The sequence below is a fragment of the Phascolarctos cinereus genome, unplaced genomic scaffold (genome assembly GCF_003287225.1).
Source record: "Phascolarctos cinereus isolate Bilbo 61053 unplaced genomic scaffold, phaCin_HiC Scaffold_5;HRSCAF=322, whole genome shotgun sequence".
In the NCBI taxonomy this organism is placed as follows: domain Eukaryota; kingdom Metazoa; phylum Chordata; class Mammalia; order Diprotodontia; family Phascolarctidae; genus Phascolarctos; species Phascolarctos cinereus.
In genome coordinates, this window is record NW_027555958.1 from 385422205 (window position 1) to 385439364 (window position 17160).

Genomic DNA, 17160 nt, shown 5'->3' on the forward strand with positions numbered 1-17160 from the left:
ATGAGAAACTGCCCCTTCCCTTGTGCTTCAGATATAGTTCTTACATTAAGGTATGTATTGTACTAGGTAGAAGAAAATGTGCATAGGTAACATGGCTTCAGGTTGCCATTTGCTTGGATTTCTCATTATCCCCACACCTTGCTGTCTCTATAAAATTTAGGTTCTTAGTGTAGAATTATAGATTCTCTAATATTTCAAACTTCAAAATATCAGTGATTTCATCAATGTGGGTCCTCTTTCTTTCCACATGTATTGAAATCCCTGTATTTCTTTGTAATGAGATTCATGGGTTCCAGTGTAAAACCCCCCTTCCCCCAAGCACACACACTCCTAACCCCATTATTACCTGCTTGCTAACTTTCCAGTGAGATTTAGTGCACTTAGCTAGGTTGATCCTCTGACAACAATCATTGCTCTGTCATCCCCAAGCTGTTCTGACTTGATAGAACCTGACAGAGTAGCTGTTTATCCAACATATGCCACACTGCCTCTATTATCTCTATTACAGAGATGTATTATCCTTTTCCTTTTCTTAGGAAGCCTGAGACAGATTAAGTGAGTTACCAAAGGGCTTCCTGGTAAAATATTAAATAGAGTCAGAACTAGAATCCAGGGCTATAGATTCCTAAGACTTGTGTTTTTTAAAAATTCATTGTAATAAACCTGCCCCACCCCTCCACCCCACCCAGTTAAGCCATTTTTCCTATGTCATGATGCAGTGGTGAACACTCCTGGGAACACACCTCTCTTAGGGCCTACTAACCTGGAAAGTTTACAACCTTTCCAAGAAAGGTTACTAACTCAGGATAGATTGCGTCTATCATCTAAGAACCAGCCTTTATCTCCAGAAAATAGAGGCATTGGATGGGGCTTATTCAGTTTGCAAACAATAGAGGATACTTTGAACATTTACAGAATGTTGGGTGGCTACAATGTCATATCTGTTCTACGTATACAGAGCTAGTATGTATATGATTATCTGCTGGTCTGGTGACACATCATATCTAATAAATTTCTGCCTTCACTTTGGAAAAAAAAATCTGAGAAATTCAATCTTTCATTTCTCCCACCTCCCAAACAATATATCATATGGAAAAATTGTTACCCTCATCAATCTATTTAAAATATAGAATTAATGAATCCAAATAGTAACCTGACTTCAAAAATATTAGTGTAGAGTCTAGGGGTTCCCTAGAGGAGATTCCCTAAGGAGCAATTTCCAGGTTCAATGATACTCCCAGAGGGTCTATAAACATTCTCTAAAAGCTCATGAGGTCCAAATGATGTGTTTATCTTTAATAGTCAACTAGACAACTGAATTAATTCAAACAAAGATTTAATAAATGATATAGAAAGAAAAGCAACAACAGAATATTTCTCTAATGAACCTGGAGTATATTATTCCATAAATTCACACACAGGTTGGAAACATGGGATCGGGGACCCAATGGAGGGAAACACATGTAAAGAAGACATTATAGCCAGGGCACATATATGGTGAAGTACACATGTAGGGAGTGTCCAGGGTACATACATGGATATGCACACCTACAGTAAACATGTATTGCCAGGACATACATATATGGAGGGACAATTAACACCTTCAATGGTGCAGAGCTACTGATGTCTTCTAATAATTCTATTATGCTTCTTCCTTGGACTGTCTCCCCTCTGCTGTTGTAATCTTCAGTTGATAGGCTCATAGTCTATGCTGGATATTATTGCTCTGCTATAGTCTTCTCTAGACATTGCTCCATCAATGCTGCTTAGCTGGACTCTTGTGTCCTTGCTTACTGGACATACAGTCTCTACCTGGCTAGGCTGGTTTGATGATGCTTCTGGTCTACCTGAATTCTTTGGCTAATTTTTCAAGGAAAAAATAGATGTTTCAATATTCTGTCAGCTAAAACAAAATCCTTGGACTTTTCCCAAGTCTTTTAGAAAAGGTAGAAACTCTTTCCAAGAAACCAGAAAAAAAATATCCCTTAGGAGTTCTGATTTCTTCTTCTCCTCTCGAAATCTTGGCTACACATTTTCTCATCAGGAGTGTCTTAGGTTCAGGCGCAAAGCTCTTAAAAACAAATAGCTTGGTCCTCCCAGTTAATGAATACCTTTAGGATTAATCTTTTCTTTGAGCTCCTCTTCCTGGATTCAGAGACCTCATTCTAGCTTATGGTGTACATGCCATATATGTTCCAATTTTCAATCTCTGAAGGCTAAGCTATAAGTCAGGGAATGGTTATTTGTGTAATAGCTACCAAACAACACTAGGGTTCAAGGTTGCCTAGTTTTTGAAGCCTAAGTTTCTTCTATTCTGGCATATAAATGAGAGGTTGAGTAAAAAGTATCAAGACATGCTAAACCCAGGGGGTAAGATCACATTGCCGTTTCTACCTTTCTAACCAACATTCCTTACTTGTCATATGGAGATACCATCAATACCAAAGCCTCAAAGGGGCTTTGACATTATCTCATCAGGAATTATTAAAGCTTATCTAAAGTCATGGTAGCATATAATCTGTTTTAAAAATAATGTGTGCATATGTATGTGTTTATATACATACATATATATAATTTATATCACTAGTTTTCTGTCAGTAACCCTCCCCAACCCCTCTCATAGAGCAATCTCATATAACAAATTTTATATATAAATGGAGAAGAAAAAAAGAAAAAAATCAGCAAAATCAGATATTGAAAAAGTCTAAAAATACATGCAGTGTTCCACATTTGTGAACCCTTCACCTTAGGCAAGGGTGGGACTGTCTTCTCATATCTCTCCTCATATCTCTCAAAGGAGAGATATTGCTTATTCTTTGCAATTTTCAACATTTGCTTGTTTTGTGGTTGTTCTTTCTGTTGACATTGCTGTAGTGATTACGTAAAATGTTTTCTTGGCTTATTGCCTTCTGCATCAGATCATGTAAAGCTCTCCGTGCTTCTCTGTATTCCTAGGCATAGTAGTATTCCATTACATTCATGCACCACAATTCATTAAGCCACTCCAGAATCAATGGGCTTTTATTCTGTTTCTAATTCTAGTACTCTGTTTCTAAATCTCAAAAGATGGAACGGGATACAGAGGTAATATACCAATTACTCACTGAGGTAGGTGCAGCATTCTTGAGGATGGGCTAGGCAGGCTTCAACTGAAGACCTCAAGTAAAAAGGTATTCTTGGTCTTCCTAGGCAGTCGATTTTTCTTTTACACAACTGCAATTCTTAGGCATTTCTTCTTTATCATGAGCTGAAATATGCCTCCTTGCAACTTCTACCTATAGTCCTAGTTGCACCCTGCAGGGCTGAGTGAGGACTTCTTGAGGGCTGTGTGCTACAGAGGAAAGAGAAGTAGGCTAAAGACTGGAGACCTGGGTTCTAGTTCCATGTTTCCATGTCTACATGGTACTTTGCCATATCCCAAATATGTTGGGTCATACTGTCAGCATCTTTCTAGGCACTGGACATTAGAAGGCCTGGTAGGCTCAACTTTATTAAAAGCAAATACCTGATTTTGCTCAAGAAAGTTAAGTTGATAGAAAAATCACAAACTATTTGAAAAATGCTTATTATAGTACAAAAATGCAAATGTATTAGAAAACAACTGTATAATGAAATTAAAATTTTGTAATCCCAAAGATATGAGATATGCAATTGTTCCTCCAAAAAGATGAGATGGATTATTAATCAATGCTTGAGTTAGGTGCTTAATTAATGCTTGTTTACTGATTGGCCCAAAAGAACCTTCCCATGAGGCCACTAGAGAAGAATGGTCTGCTGGTCTACCCATCAGAAAAGATGCCTAAAAACAGAATATCCAGAGCAAGGATCCTCATCTCAGTGTGAAGGTGGAGGAAATGGAAGGAAGGCAGGAAGGGAGGCAGGAAAAGACAGAAAAATGGAGATATGGTGGAAAGGAGGCAGACAAGTGGGAAGAAAAGAGAAGGAAGCAGGGAAGGGAGAAAAAAGGAAAGAAGGAAGAAGGAAGGAAAGAAGGAGGGGAGGAAAGAAGGGAAGAAGGAAGGAGAAAAAAAAGAAGGCAGGAGGGAGTGAAGAAAAAAGGAAGGAAGAAATGATGGGAAGAAGGAAGGAAAAAAGAAGGAAGGAGGAATAGAAAAGGGAAGGAGAGAGGGAGAGCGGAGGAAAGAAAAGAAGTGCTTCCTATTCCACTGTCAACCAAGAAGAAGAAAGAGAAGAGCAGAGCTAAGCTCAGAAAATTTGTGTCCTGAAGCTAAGTCACAGATTTTAAGAGATCAATAGCAGTGATATTAGTCCTGAACAGTCTGTGATACAAAGCAATTTAAGCATCATAAACATTCATAGAAATACTGATACTCTCCATTCATTACCCAGGAATAGAGTTTTTTGGCTTAAAATTCATTCAGTGATTAACAAAACACCCCACCTGAAATAGGAACAAGTATTAGTTGTCTACTCCTGCAAAATCATAGATTTATTTAAAAAAATAACATTCAGTTAAAGAGTTATATTTCCTGAGTTTTATACTTATATAAGAGCCATCATGACATAGTAGACAGAGTGATCGGCTTGGAATGGAAAAAAACTTGGGTTCAGATCTTGCCTCTGACACTTGCTAATTTATGTGATTATTGCTAACTTATACAAGTTTCTTAAGCTTTTGTATTCCTCACTTAGCTTTCTAGGACTTATCTACCATGTCATATTTGGTTTGTATAATAGGATCATTTTCTACTAGTGTTCTCCTTATGCCAAGTAACATGGGTTAGGCTAATTTTGCCTCCCTTGACACTGCTTCCAAACATTCTCTTGACGTAATAATGTGGCTTCCTGGTCACTTAATGGTATTAAAAAAAAAAGATTCACCTATGTGGAGCTGGGGCCCTTCAGACTTGGTAGATGCCCCAACACTGGGCAAGTCAGCACAAGCTACAGATACATTTTCCGTATAAACACAAAGGGAGCACCACTAGCCAATCAAATGCTAGAGTATCCTTGTTGAACATCCTTCCTATGCTATGGCTAAGTAAACCTCCTTTGCCAACTGTTGAATGACCTATAAGTACCTCATTTTGTTCTAAAATCAAACCTGAATTAGCAACATACACACCTGATTCAGGGTTGTCCCTTATAGGTTGCAACCTATGTTACTAAAGGTAGTTTCCCATATTGACAAGTTCACAGAACCTTCCTATACATCAACTTATCTTATGCTATAACATCATTGTGGCTGAGCAGCGTGGTTTAGCAGAAAGAACGTTGTTCTAGCCAAAACTCCTGACTAACATTTATTCCTGTGTGATTTGGGGCACATTGTTTAATGTCTCTGCAAATCAGTTTCCTAATTGTCAAGTTGAAATAATATCACTTGCACTACATACTTGAAGCATCGTTGAGATGGAAGCACAGTGTAAACCTTTAGCCAATATAGAAACATGACCACCCTATAATACCACCCCTATTAAAACAAACTAATTTAACTAAAGTCTACCTAACAGACCATATTGGAGGAAAGAAGGAGTGCAGAAGTGTTATTTCATTGTCTTGAGAGAAGGAGAGACAAGATTACCTGAACATTATATTTGGGATGCACAAGACAAGAAATAAGAAAGAATTAGAATATGATGTGGAGATTCTTAAAAAGTTTAATCTTAACAATGACCAAGGAGTTTTGCAATGTTACCATCAAACTCCTGGGGCTAGGGGTGGGAAGGTCCTAAGTTTTGTTTGGTCCTCTGAACTACCAAGCCAATTCCAGTAGTCCAAGATGTTAATTTCAGGTTTTAACCAATGCTACCCAAAGCATTACCTTTGTACTAAAACTTTACAGTACAGTCTGCCAGCCTTTGGACTTAATGCTTATACCCTTGGCCTTAATAAAAGTGAGGGGCCATTTAACTGAATCTCTTTGCCATTAAAAAAATCGGTTTTACAATCCCTTTCAAGTCTCCCCATAGAAAGTTAGTATACAAAACCTACTTTGATGTGCTCTTAATCTTAATCACTCATTCTACAGGCAGAAAATGTTAAGGGAAAAATCCCAATAAAATGCAAAAACAAAAATGTAAGCCAGTTTGGTAGAGACTGAGTTGCAGGTTTGTAGGGACTTGGCTAGCTGCCAGTGTTAAATAGAATCCAGTTGGTGGGGACAACAGGGTTCCTGGCAGCAAAGCAAGACTGAAAATTTGACCAAATAATGTCTTTCCCAACCAATGACAGCTAAAATCTGTTCTCCGGCTGTTATTGCTGTGAATAAAAGAGACAGCTATTTTACTTAAACATGAAAGTGCAATAGAAAATTGTCATTTCCATTACATTAAAGAAATCCAATGGAAAATGTTTCAGGATCCGTGTAACTAAATTTGGTTTCTTTTGCAAGCTTCTAACAACTATGTAGTACCTGGTAATGTGATTCTACTGATTGCCACCTTGAAAATAACCTGACCTTCTCCTTCTGATGTGTTATGTGTATGTATACATACCCACATACATATACATGTGTGTATGTAATAGCTAACCTTTACATAGTGCTTACCATGTGCCTGGCATTGTGCTAATTATTATCTCATTGAATCCTCACAACAACCTTGGGAAGTAGGTTCTATTATTATCCTCATTTTACAGATGAGGAAATTGAGATAAATAGAAGTAAAGTAACTTCCCCAGTCACATGGACAGTAAATGCCTGAGGCTGGATTGGAACTCAAGTTCTACTGCTCAAGGCTTGGCACCCTACCCACTTTGCTCCCTAGCTGTATACACATATGTATGTAAGTAAGCAAGTACTTATATGTGTGGAGATATAGATAGATAGATAGATAGATAGATAGATAGATAGATAGATAGATAGATAGATAGATAGATAGATATGTATGTGTGTGTGTATATTATATATATATACACACATACACACATGCATATATATATATATTAATCAAATCATAGGCTCATAGGCTTAAAAATGAAAGTGGCTTTAGAGAACATCTAGTCCAATATGCTCAACTTAGAGATAAGGAAACTGAGCCCCAAAGACTAAAGGGTCATATAAGATTATAAGTTGCAGACCCCAAATTTGAACCAAGAATTCTGACTCCAAATATAATCCACTTCAAAAGGACCTCATTTTCTGCTGCCCTCAGATGCCTCCTTTAATTTTCAGGAAAAGGCAAAAGGCTAAAACAAGCAAAAGAAGAAGCAATGGCTGAAATAGAGCAGTATAGGATGCAGAAAGAAAAGGAATTTCGGGAAAAACAATCTTTGGTAAGTATGAATGTCAGTTAATTTCTTACACAGCATTTTAAGCAGAGTCCCATGGGAGACAGTATAACATACTAAAAAGAACATTGAAGAGGGTGTACAAAGACCAAGATCATATAGCTGTTTTTGACATTCAACTATCTGGGCAACCTGATTCTTAGTCTCAATTTCTTCATTGGTAGAATGAAGGGGGTGGAGAAGATAATTCAAGCCAATCCAATTCAGCTAATTTCAACATTCATTTAAATGCCTACTCTGTATAGAACACAGTCCCTATTTATTCCAGTGGAGAGAGAAAGCATATTCACAAATTAACTAGACTGGGGCAGCAAAGTGGCATAGTGGCTATAGAGCTGGCCCTGGAATCAGAAGACCTGAGTTCAAATTTGATCTCAGATACTTACTAGCTATGTGACCTTGGGCAAGTCACTTAACTTCTGTCTTGCTTAGTTTCCATAATATGTAAAACAAGGATAATAATAGCATTTACCTCCTAGGGTTGTTGAGAGGCTCAAAGGAGATAATACACCTAGCACAGTACCTAGTATATAATAAGTGTTATGTAAATGCCAACTAGTAGTAGCAGCAGCAGCAATAATACTGCATATTAAAGGAATAAAATGAAAGATGATCTTCTAGTTGTCTTCAGGGAATTTCATTACTGGAATTTCCCTATACCAATGAAACAATGAAACATTTAAGTAATCATACATTCTACCATTTTTTCTTCTAAGCTTTTTTTTGTTTGTTTTTAGGGCTTTCCCATGGAAGTTTGTTAAAAAAAATTTATTCTAAGACTGAGTGGCTGGCAAAAGTAACATGCCATCCACAAATGAAAGAATAACCTCAGCACATGTTAAAGTGAAAAGAATCTATTTATAAAATACGTTTCTTATATATTCTTGCTTATGTACAAATCGAAGAGCTTTCTTGGGTGACAGGAAATAAAGAAATGACCAAAGCAGGCATACAAGCATAGTCTACCTTCTGTTGTCACTTGATTCCCCTCCCCCACCCCAAACCCTATGATAAGCCAAACAACATTAAAGGAAGCAGTCAGCCCCACAGCAATATACTATAAATACATCAATGTAATGAAGGGTTTTTTGTAACAAACAACGTGATGGGGTTTGATTACAATGTGCTAATAATATCCTGGGAAACCATTTTCTTAGGATCAATAGTCTGTATATGAAGTACCTAGAATTTGAGGGAGTGCAAAGGCCGTCTAATGTTTCCTGAATCTTGCACTAAACCGCCTTTAATTTAATTGTATTTATTCTGTATATTTTTATTTATGTGTATGCTGCCTACCCCATTATAATGAAAACTCTTTTAAGTGGAAACGTTTCCTTCATTATATCTGTATACTACCTGCCAAAGGAGGTACCTACCAAAGACTTGGTACTTAATAAATTCTGAGGTCAGTTTCTTTAAAGTATGTATGATAGAAACCAAGGAAATACTTTCATTCTCTGACACCTTCTAGAGTTCACCTATAATTTTTGTTTTTGTGAATAATGTTGTTTTGGTGTAAAAGCAGGATCATAGAGGATACTCAGTTGCCATCAAGCCAGACCCCCTCACATCATCATCATCATCATCATCATCATCATCATAATAACAACAGTAATAGCTAACATCTAAATTGTACCTGCTATGTGCCAGGAACTATGCTAAGCACTTTATAAATCGTTACTTCATTTGGTCCTCACAACAATCCTGGGAGATAGGTGCTATTACTATAGCCATTTTACAAAAGGGGAAACTAAGGCAAATGGGATTAATTGACTTACCCAAAGTCACAGAGCTAGTGTCTGAGGCCAGAACTGAATTCAGATCTTCCTGACTCATAGCCCAGAGCTCTATGTACGATGGCACCACCTAGCTGCCTAAGGCACGGAAATGGTTAAGGGATTTGCTCAGGATCACACAGCTAATACAAATCTTGCCGACTCTAACTCCAGCTCCCTAGCTATTAAGCTGCACTGTCTCTCCTTTTCTTCATTTGGTAAGAACTAAAAGATCAACTTTTACAAGAAAAAAATTACTTATCAGAAATCACATGATTTTATAAACAGAATTATTATCCCTTAGTATATCAATATAAATAAAAGTGAAAAAAAATAATGTGTAATACAGTGGAAAACATGTTGAATTTGGAGACAAAGGACCTAGATTCGAATTCTAAATCTGCCATTTACTACCTGTGAGAATCTGGCAAGTTGCTTTGCTTTTCTAGGCCTCAGCTTCCTCATCTCTAAAATGAGGTGGTTGAACTCGATGCCTACTAAATTCTCTTACATATAAATCCATGATTTATAACTGACTCCTAGCTTTCTTTTCTTCTTTCAAGTCTTAGCTAAATTTCTACCTTCTGCAAGAAGTCTTTCCCACTTCTCCTTAATCTTAGTGCCTTCCCTCTGAGATTACTCTCAATTTATCTTGAAGAGATCTTGTTTATATAGAGTTGCTTGTGTGCTGTCTCCTCCATTAGACTGTGAGCCTCAATACTGTTTATTTTTTGCCCTTTTTTTGTATCCCTAGTATGTAACACAGTGTGTGGCACATAGTAGCACATAGTAGGTACTTACTAAATGTTAGTCAACTGATTGACTACGACTACATGGAGAGACAGAGACAGAGAGAGACAGAGACACAGGCAATGAGAAAGAGAGACAGACAGAGATAGAGAGATTATTAAATGCTTACTAATTGCCAGGTAAGTACTTAGCACTGAGTATGTAAATAGAAGCAAGTAAGACAGTCTTTACCTTCAAGTGATCTTACATTCTCATAGGATGAAGACAATACGTGAAGAGGAACCAGAATACATGGGTGGAGTGGGGTTGGGAAGTGATATGCATCTGGAAATATTGACTAGAAAGTGATGCAGAGGCTTGGTTCCAGACAAGAAAAGATGAAAGCTCACTTATCAGAGCCCAAGATGGTTCCAAGGGCATAGTCCAAAGGAGGGAGGAGGGGTGAAGAGGGGCAGGGAAAGGTAGGGAAGGAAGAGACATGGGATTGATAGTCAGAGTACACATAATAAGGTTTGGAAATGGGAACTGGGAAATGCCCTTCAAACTAACAGATATTCCTGTAATCCCTGTCTGAGAAACAGGACATAGGAAAGATCTATTTTTAATCAAGGAGCATCTATCAGGCAGAATCATGTGTCTTGGGAAATATTTCTTCTTTGACTCTTTCCTTACCAGTTCAACTATGATGAGCTCATGAGACAAGAGTAACTAGGAATACAGTCTTCCCAACTATAAGCACCTTTGGCTATTGTACTGAAAAAAATAAAGAAAGAAAGAAGTTTTGTTATCTTTTTTCTGCCTTAAAATTAAAAAAAAACCAGCACCAAAGTCATCCTAACACTGTACATCATAGGACTGTGGGGGTGCAGAATCTCTTGATATGCAACAGCTAAGAAGATTCCTCCCTAGGAGTTGCATAAGATGTAAATCTAGTCCAGGAAATTAACCATCGGCATTGAACTTGAATAAAAGCTCATCATTTTCATAATTCAAGCCTAAGCCAATTTCACAGCTGGCTGATCAAACTGTGTTCACAGAAAAAGGCCAGAGTGCACAGGGTTGCTCTGCCCAAGGCTTATTATAAAAACCATCTCAGCACTTCTACTCTTGGTGTGACCTCATAGTATTCATTGTATTGTTAACCTAGGGGAAACTCATCATGATTAACCTAAGCCTGGGGTCAAGCAGGAAGACCTGCTTAGAGTCTGAAGAAGAAAGAGTCTTTGGGACAATCATATTGAGTTCCATGTGATGCTTCCAAAATACATACAAAGATACTTATGGTCCCATATCCATCATAATCCATTAAATTTAACATTCTGTCTGTAGCTTCTCAAAAAGATATGCTGATCTTCATTGTAGTAAGCCAACTCAATGTGGTGTCAGCAATACTTTTTTATTATACATCAAAAATGGAATAGTGATTGTAAACATCACTATCTAAAGGTTACAGAAACAACAGTAGCATATATAGATGTAGGTACATAGAGAGAGCTGATAGATGACAGATAAACATATGTGTGTATTTATTCAGTTCAGTCATTTTTCAACTGTGTCCCCACTCATCATGACTCCATTTGGGGTTTTCTTGGCAGAGGCTGTTTTGCCATTTCCTTCTCCAGCTCATTTTACAGATGAGAAAACAGAGGCAAACAGGGTTAAAGAGATTTGCCTTGGGTCATACAGCTAAGTGTCTGAGTCCAGATTCAAACTCACAAAGATGAGTCTTCTTGACTCCAGGTCCAGCACTCTATGCACTGTGCCACCTGGCTGCCTTACATACACACGAACGTGCCAATACATACACACATGTGTATATAGGTATGTGTACATAGATAGATAGATAGATAGATAGATAGATAGATAGATAGATAGATAGATAGATAGATAGATTAGATAGATAGATAGATAGATAGATAGATAGATAGATAGATAGATAGATAGATAGATAGATAGATAGATAGATAGATGGATGGATAGATAGATAGATAGATAGATGGATGGATAGATGGATGGATAGATGGGTGGATGGATGGATGAATGGATAGATGAATGGATGGATGGATGGATAGATAAGATAGATAGATAGATAGATTAGATAGATAGATAGATAGATAGATAGATAGATAGATAGATAGATAGATAGAGTGCTTTAAGGTTTGCCAAAAGCTTTACATTTATCATCTCATTCGATCTTCTCAACCCTTTGAGGTAAGTGCTGTTATTATTATTCCCATTTTTATGTATGAGGAAATTGAGACCAAGTGACTTGTTCAGGGTCACATAGCTAGTAAATGTCTAGGATTTGAACTGTCTTCCTAATACACCACCAAGGTCCTCCATGAAACACCACAGGAGAGAGGGGTAAGGAGGGAGTTCAAAATCCACTCAAGCCATTTTGCCAGAGGTATAATTAGAAGTGTTTTTGCCTGGAGAGGTTTACTTCAACTGCAGCCCTGTGAGTTAGGAAGGACATCCTGGGTACTCCAACCTTTCTATCCTGCTGAAAAGTAAAAAGTGAATATAATTTCCCATCAGTGACTGAGAGGGGAAAGTGAATGACCACCACTTAAAGAGCTGGATAGGAGATAAAGAGAGTATAAATATCCCACCCCACCCCCACCACTGAGTGGAGGCTCTGGATACCCCCACCGTAATTACATCTTTGCATTTTCTTTCAAAGTGGCTCAATTTGAGTTATACTGAATTAGCTGGACTACATTTTAGGAGAGAGAAAACTGATAACTCCACATGTTAAGAAGGAAGAGAAATCACTTTTCAGCTCTGCTTTTGTAAAACCTTCTATTTGCCCCCAACAGAATAACAAGCAAGCAAGCTCTTTGCAAGCATCCTGAGGGTTATTATCCCTGAAGCTGTAACCCTTAGCCACATACTAAAACATGTAAAATAGCCTCCAGACAGTTCTCTGTCAAGTAGACATTTCTAATTATTGAAGGTTTTTTTTTTTCATTTCAACATGGTGAATCTGACAGCCTTGAAAATTCAGGAAATACCCCAAATTATTTTTCAAATGTGTTTAGGATTTGGCCAAACCCCAAACATATTTTGATAAGTCATCTTCCCCATATTTTTAAAACCTTATGAGCAACAAGGAAAACACAATCCATATGGTTCTGATTCATTTATGCTTAACTCTCAAAATGTTATTTTGAATAAACTATTGGATGTCTAAGGAGCTATAACATCCTTTCAAAGCTGTTTTTCTTTGAACTGGGAAGTCAACTTTAGCCTGCACTATAAACAGAACAGGACCAGAACCTGGATACACTCAAGCTCATTTGATTTCAAGTTTAGGACTCAGGAAGATCAAATGAGCACAGAAGTTCACTAGACTTTCACAGCCCTCCAGAAGAAGCTTACACTGATTTTCCTGTACTAAGTACCTTGGATACTTTTCCCAAATGCTCATAGAAAAAGCTAAGCAAAAGAAAACAAAGAAAGGGCACATACGCGTAAATCAAAGTGAAATATGAAACTGACCTTCCTAAACAGATAAATTGGGACTCAATGTTTGGTTTTACAGAAGAGCCTAATTTTACAAAATGCAGAATTCCTTTAAATCCTTTGAAACCTTTTGGGCAGTTTAGTGAATCCTAAGGTCCATTTCTCAGAATAATGTTTGTTGCTTTCATTCATAATTGAAGAAAATATCAAATTTCAGTTAGAGGTTAGTGAAATAGATTTGTAATTTGTTTCCATCTAAATTCATGGAGCCCCAAAATCTAACAGCTGCTTCAAATGTTGAGCTTCCCCACACTGTGTTTCAATTTTAATTTACAGATTATTAACTTACTGCCAGAGATTCTAGGATTATTAAAGAGGTCAGTTCAGCATTGTGGTAAATTGAGAATTGAAATAAGGAAATAAAGATTAAAATGTCTCTAAAAGGATTAGCAAGTTGTCCCACCCTGTCATCTGTCCACATCACTGCTTTGGCAGTCCTCTTAATATCTGTGCTGTAATAAAAAGAAGTTAAACAGATTCAGGCAATATTGTTAGTTCAAAAGGAAAAGTAGATATGAAGTCCAATGACTTGTATTTTAATCTTGGCCCTGCAACTTACTGTCTGTGTGACCTTTGAACAGGCCATCTCACCTTCCTCAGCCTCAGTTTCCTCATCTGTAAAATAAGGGATTTAGACTCAATGATCTTCTAGCTCCAAATCTATGGTTCCCGACGACCAGGGTTTAAATCTTGCCTCAGATATTTGGTAGCTTTTTGATTATGGAAAAGTCTCTTGACCACAGAGAACATTATCAGTTTTCTTATCCATCAAATGGGGATAATAATAGATATCCTCACAGGGTTTTTATGAAGAATGTCTTTTTGTAAACCTATAAGTGCTAGAAACTCTGAGTTTTCATTATTATAATGCAGGGGTAGGGAACCTGGGGCCTCAAGGCCACATGTGGCCTTCTAGGTCTTCAAATGCAGCCTTTGACTGAATCCAAACTTCACAGAACAAATCAAGGGGCTGTACTTGAGGACCTAGAGGGCCACATGTGGCCTCGAGGCTCCAGGTCCCTCCCTCCCCCCTTGTTATAATGCATAGGTCTGAGCATGTCACTTTCCTGCTCAAAAATCTTTGGAACTCCCCATTTTTATCAGATGAAAACTCCTTAGCCTACAATTCATAATATAACTCCATCATATAGCTCCAAATTCCATTTCCACCTTTATCTGACAATTCTCTATGTACACTTGGTGCTCCAGGCAAATTGGACTACTCCATGTTGCACCAGTCTTGTCTTAGTCCTTCAAACTTCCATGCCTTGAAACCTGCTAAATTCAATGACTATAATGGAACCCATCCCCTCTCCCACTTACCCTGTCCGCCCATATCCCTTTCCTCCTCACTGCCTCACTCAGGTACCATAGTGAGCCTTCCCTCTTTCCCCAGCTGCACCCACTCGTTGCAAGTGTGGGGAGCCAAGGTCACAAGGACACATTATCACGTGTGTAAGTGGAACTTCTTAAGTGGGCATCCCCCAAATGGGACAAAAAACTTTCAACCAGGAGCTATGAGTTACCTTTTAGCACATGTGATCTCAAAGCTTGAGCCTGGACTCTCTATGTACTCACGTTGTAGGCTTGGGGAGGAGATTTTGTATCAGCTGTTTTAAATTCCAGATGACTAAATGAGTATCAACCAACAATCTTGGGGGTAAGCACTCCAGTGGAGACTTGAGTCAAGGACATTAATGAAACTCCTGAACCCTCAGGAGTATTACCCTAAAACCTTAAAAGAAAGATTTTGCCTTGTTTTGGGACTCAAGACTAATTGTGAGAGTGGGAGTTGATATAAGGATTCTCCGTTATACGGACTATGGGTGTACAGGGCACCGTACTTTAGAAGCTGGTTTCATGAGTTGCTGTGGGAAAGAGATGGTCATTAATGACATGGAATTAAAATCCAGCCAATGGGGTTTGAAGTAACTCAGCGTGCAATATTTGAGTTAGCCACCAGGTGGCACTCAAAGCCCAAGTTGTTCCTTTACATGGACGGCCAGCCACTTTGCCTTTCACTGTCAATAGCTGAAAACAGTTTTTCCCTTTCTGCACACAGAGGCTTCCTGAGTTCCCATCTAAGAGATAATTAATATTAATTAATATTCATCTAATTTTGAAATAATAATATTTTCATTATCTCGGTTTCTCTCTATCCCTTGATATATCTGGCCTTAACTAGTCTGGTTCTAGGATTATCACAGGGAGATACTTGAAACTCTTCTGATTTGCCAGGACTCAGAGGACTTCAGTCTAGAAGCTTTACTCAGGGTGTCTAATATATGTATTTTGAGTTTTATTAAATTTTATTAAATTTACATGATTTATATATAAATCTATATAATATAATTATATAATATATTAATTTATATAATTTATTAATTGATATAATATATAAATTAAAAGGTATTAAATTTCTCTAGGGGTCATTTCAAATATTTCTGAAGTATTTATAGTAAAAAATATAAAGTCATTGACAAGCTGGGTAGATAATAATAAATAACTCTTGGCTCAATGAGTTTCCTTCTTTTTGCCTTTGCAGATAATGGGTTCCCAAAGCAACCTCTCAGTTGAGATAGATGAACAGACAGCAGGAAAGATTCGGAACCTCACTGGTAACTACAAGGAGAGCTTGGAAAATGTGATGAAGCAACTTCTGGGCATGGTTTGTGACTTGAAACCTGAAATCCATAGGAACTACAGAGTCACAGATTGAACACTGTTCAGATTAATCAATAAATAGCATACACAAATTATCTGGTGGCTTTGACTCCAGTATTTGTATTGTAGGGGGCTATGATTGTGACTTTCAAATCATATTGGCACTGACAGATTTTAGAACGACATAATTCACACACAGGCACTGAATGAAAAGGGGCTGGTTATTACTTTTCCTCCATAGTAGTTACGACCCTGTCATTTAAACAAGGCCAAGTCAGCCAGGCAGAGTCACTTATCATTCCACACTTCACATAAGGCCAGACTGACAACTGTTTAGTGGGTGTTGGGGTTTCTTTTCTCCCTTTAGAAAAATATGCTGTTATTTGAGGGTGTTGGGTCAAATCAGTCTCAGTCTGCAATGGGTTCAACATATAATCTAAAACTGAAGTAATTTATTTTATTTCATATTACATCGAGTTCCTTTGCAAGATGGAATGAGTTAACTTGAATTAGTCAGACTAATGAATAAGCTCTGCTACAACTTAAAAGTGTATGTACAAAATAGTTCATAACTGCCCCTCCAACATATACATACAGAGAGAATAAAAGAGACAAAGAAAGATAGGGACAGAGAGACAGATAGAGGGAGAGAAAGGGGGAGAGAGAGACAGAGAGAGAGAGAGAGAGAGACAGAGAGAGAGAGAGAGAGAGATCCTTCAGTCATATAAAATTCATACTGCCACTATCTTCAATTCCTCAAGTGACAGTTTTTTCCCACTCCGAACTATATGGTTTTAAGCAGAAGAGATTAAGAAAAACAATATCAGGGATTTGAGTGAGTTTCTTTTCGTTACTTTAAGGTATTCATTTTTGTTTTTAATAAAAAATAAATAGCTCCCAAGGGATGTCTTGAGGTCAGCAAACATTCCACCCAATCACAACACCAAAAACCAAGAACTGTTGCTCAGAATGCAGACCTGTAGGTGCCAGCACATTCTTGATTACCAAAGAGTGAATGCAAACCTTTTCAACATCTGCCCAGGGAGGGGGGAGGGGTAGAAAGAATTAGAAATGTTTATCTCCTAATTTTAAAAGTTCAGATAATGGATTTTAAAATATAAATATAAAAGACCTTTGGATTAAGCACCATTTTGGATTAACTACCTATTAGAAGAGAAAACCCAGAGTCATCTAT

General features: G+C 37.7%; 1 protein-coding gene across 1 annotated transcript in view; it reads left to right on the plus strand.

Annotated features, from left to right (window-relative positions):
• ATP6V1G3 (ATPase H+ transporting V1 subunit G3) overlaps window positions 1-16060 on the plus strand; it is a 28991-nt gene extending 12931 nt beyond the window's left edge. Inside the window, exons 2-3 of the mRNA XM_020971736.2 lie at window positions 7136-7236; window positions 15847-16060. Of these exons, the coding sequence (XP_020827395.1) occupies window positions 7136-7236; window positions 15847-16020 (275 nt within the window). The 3' untranslated portion in view covers window positions 16021-16060. The remainder of the gene's footprint in view (window positions 1-7135; window positions 7237-15846) is intronic.
• Window positions 16061-17160: the final 1100 nt, after the last annotated feature.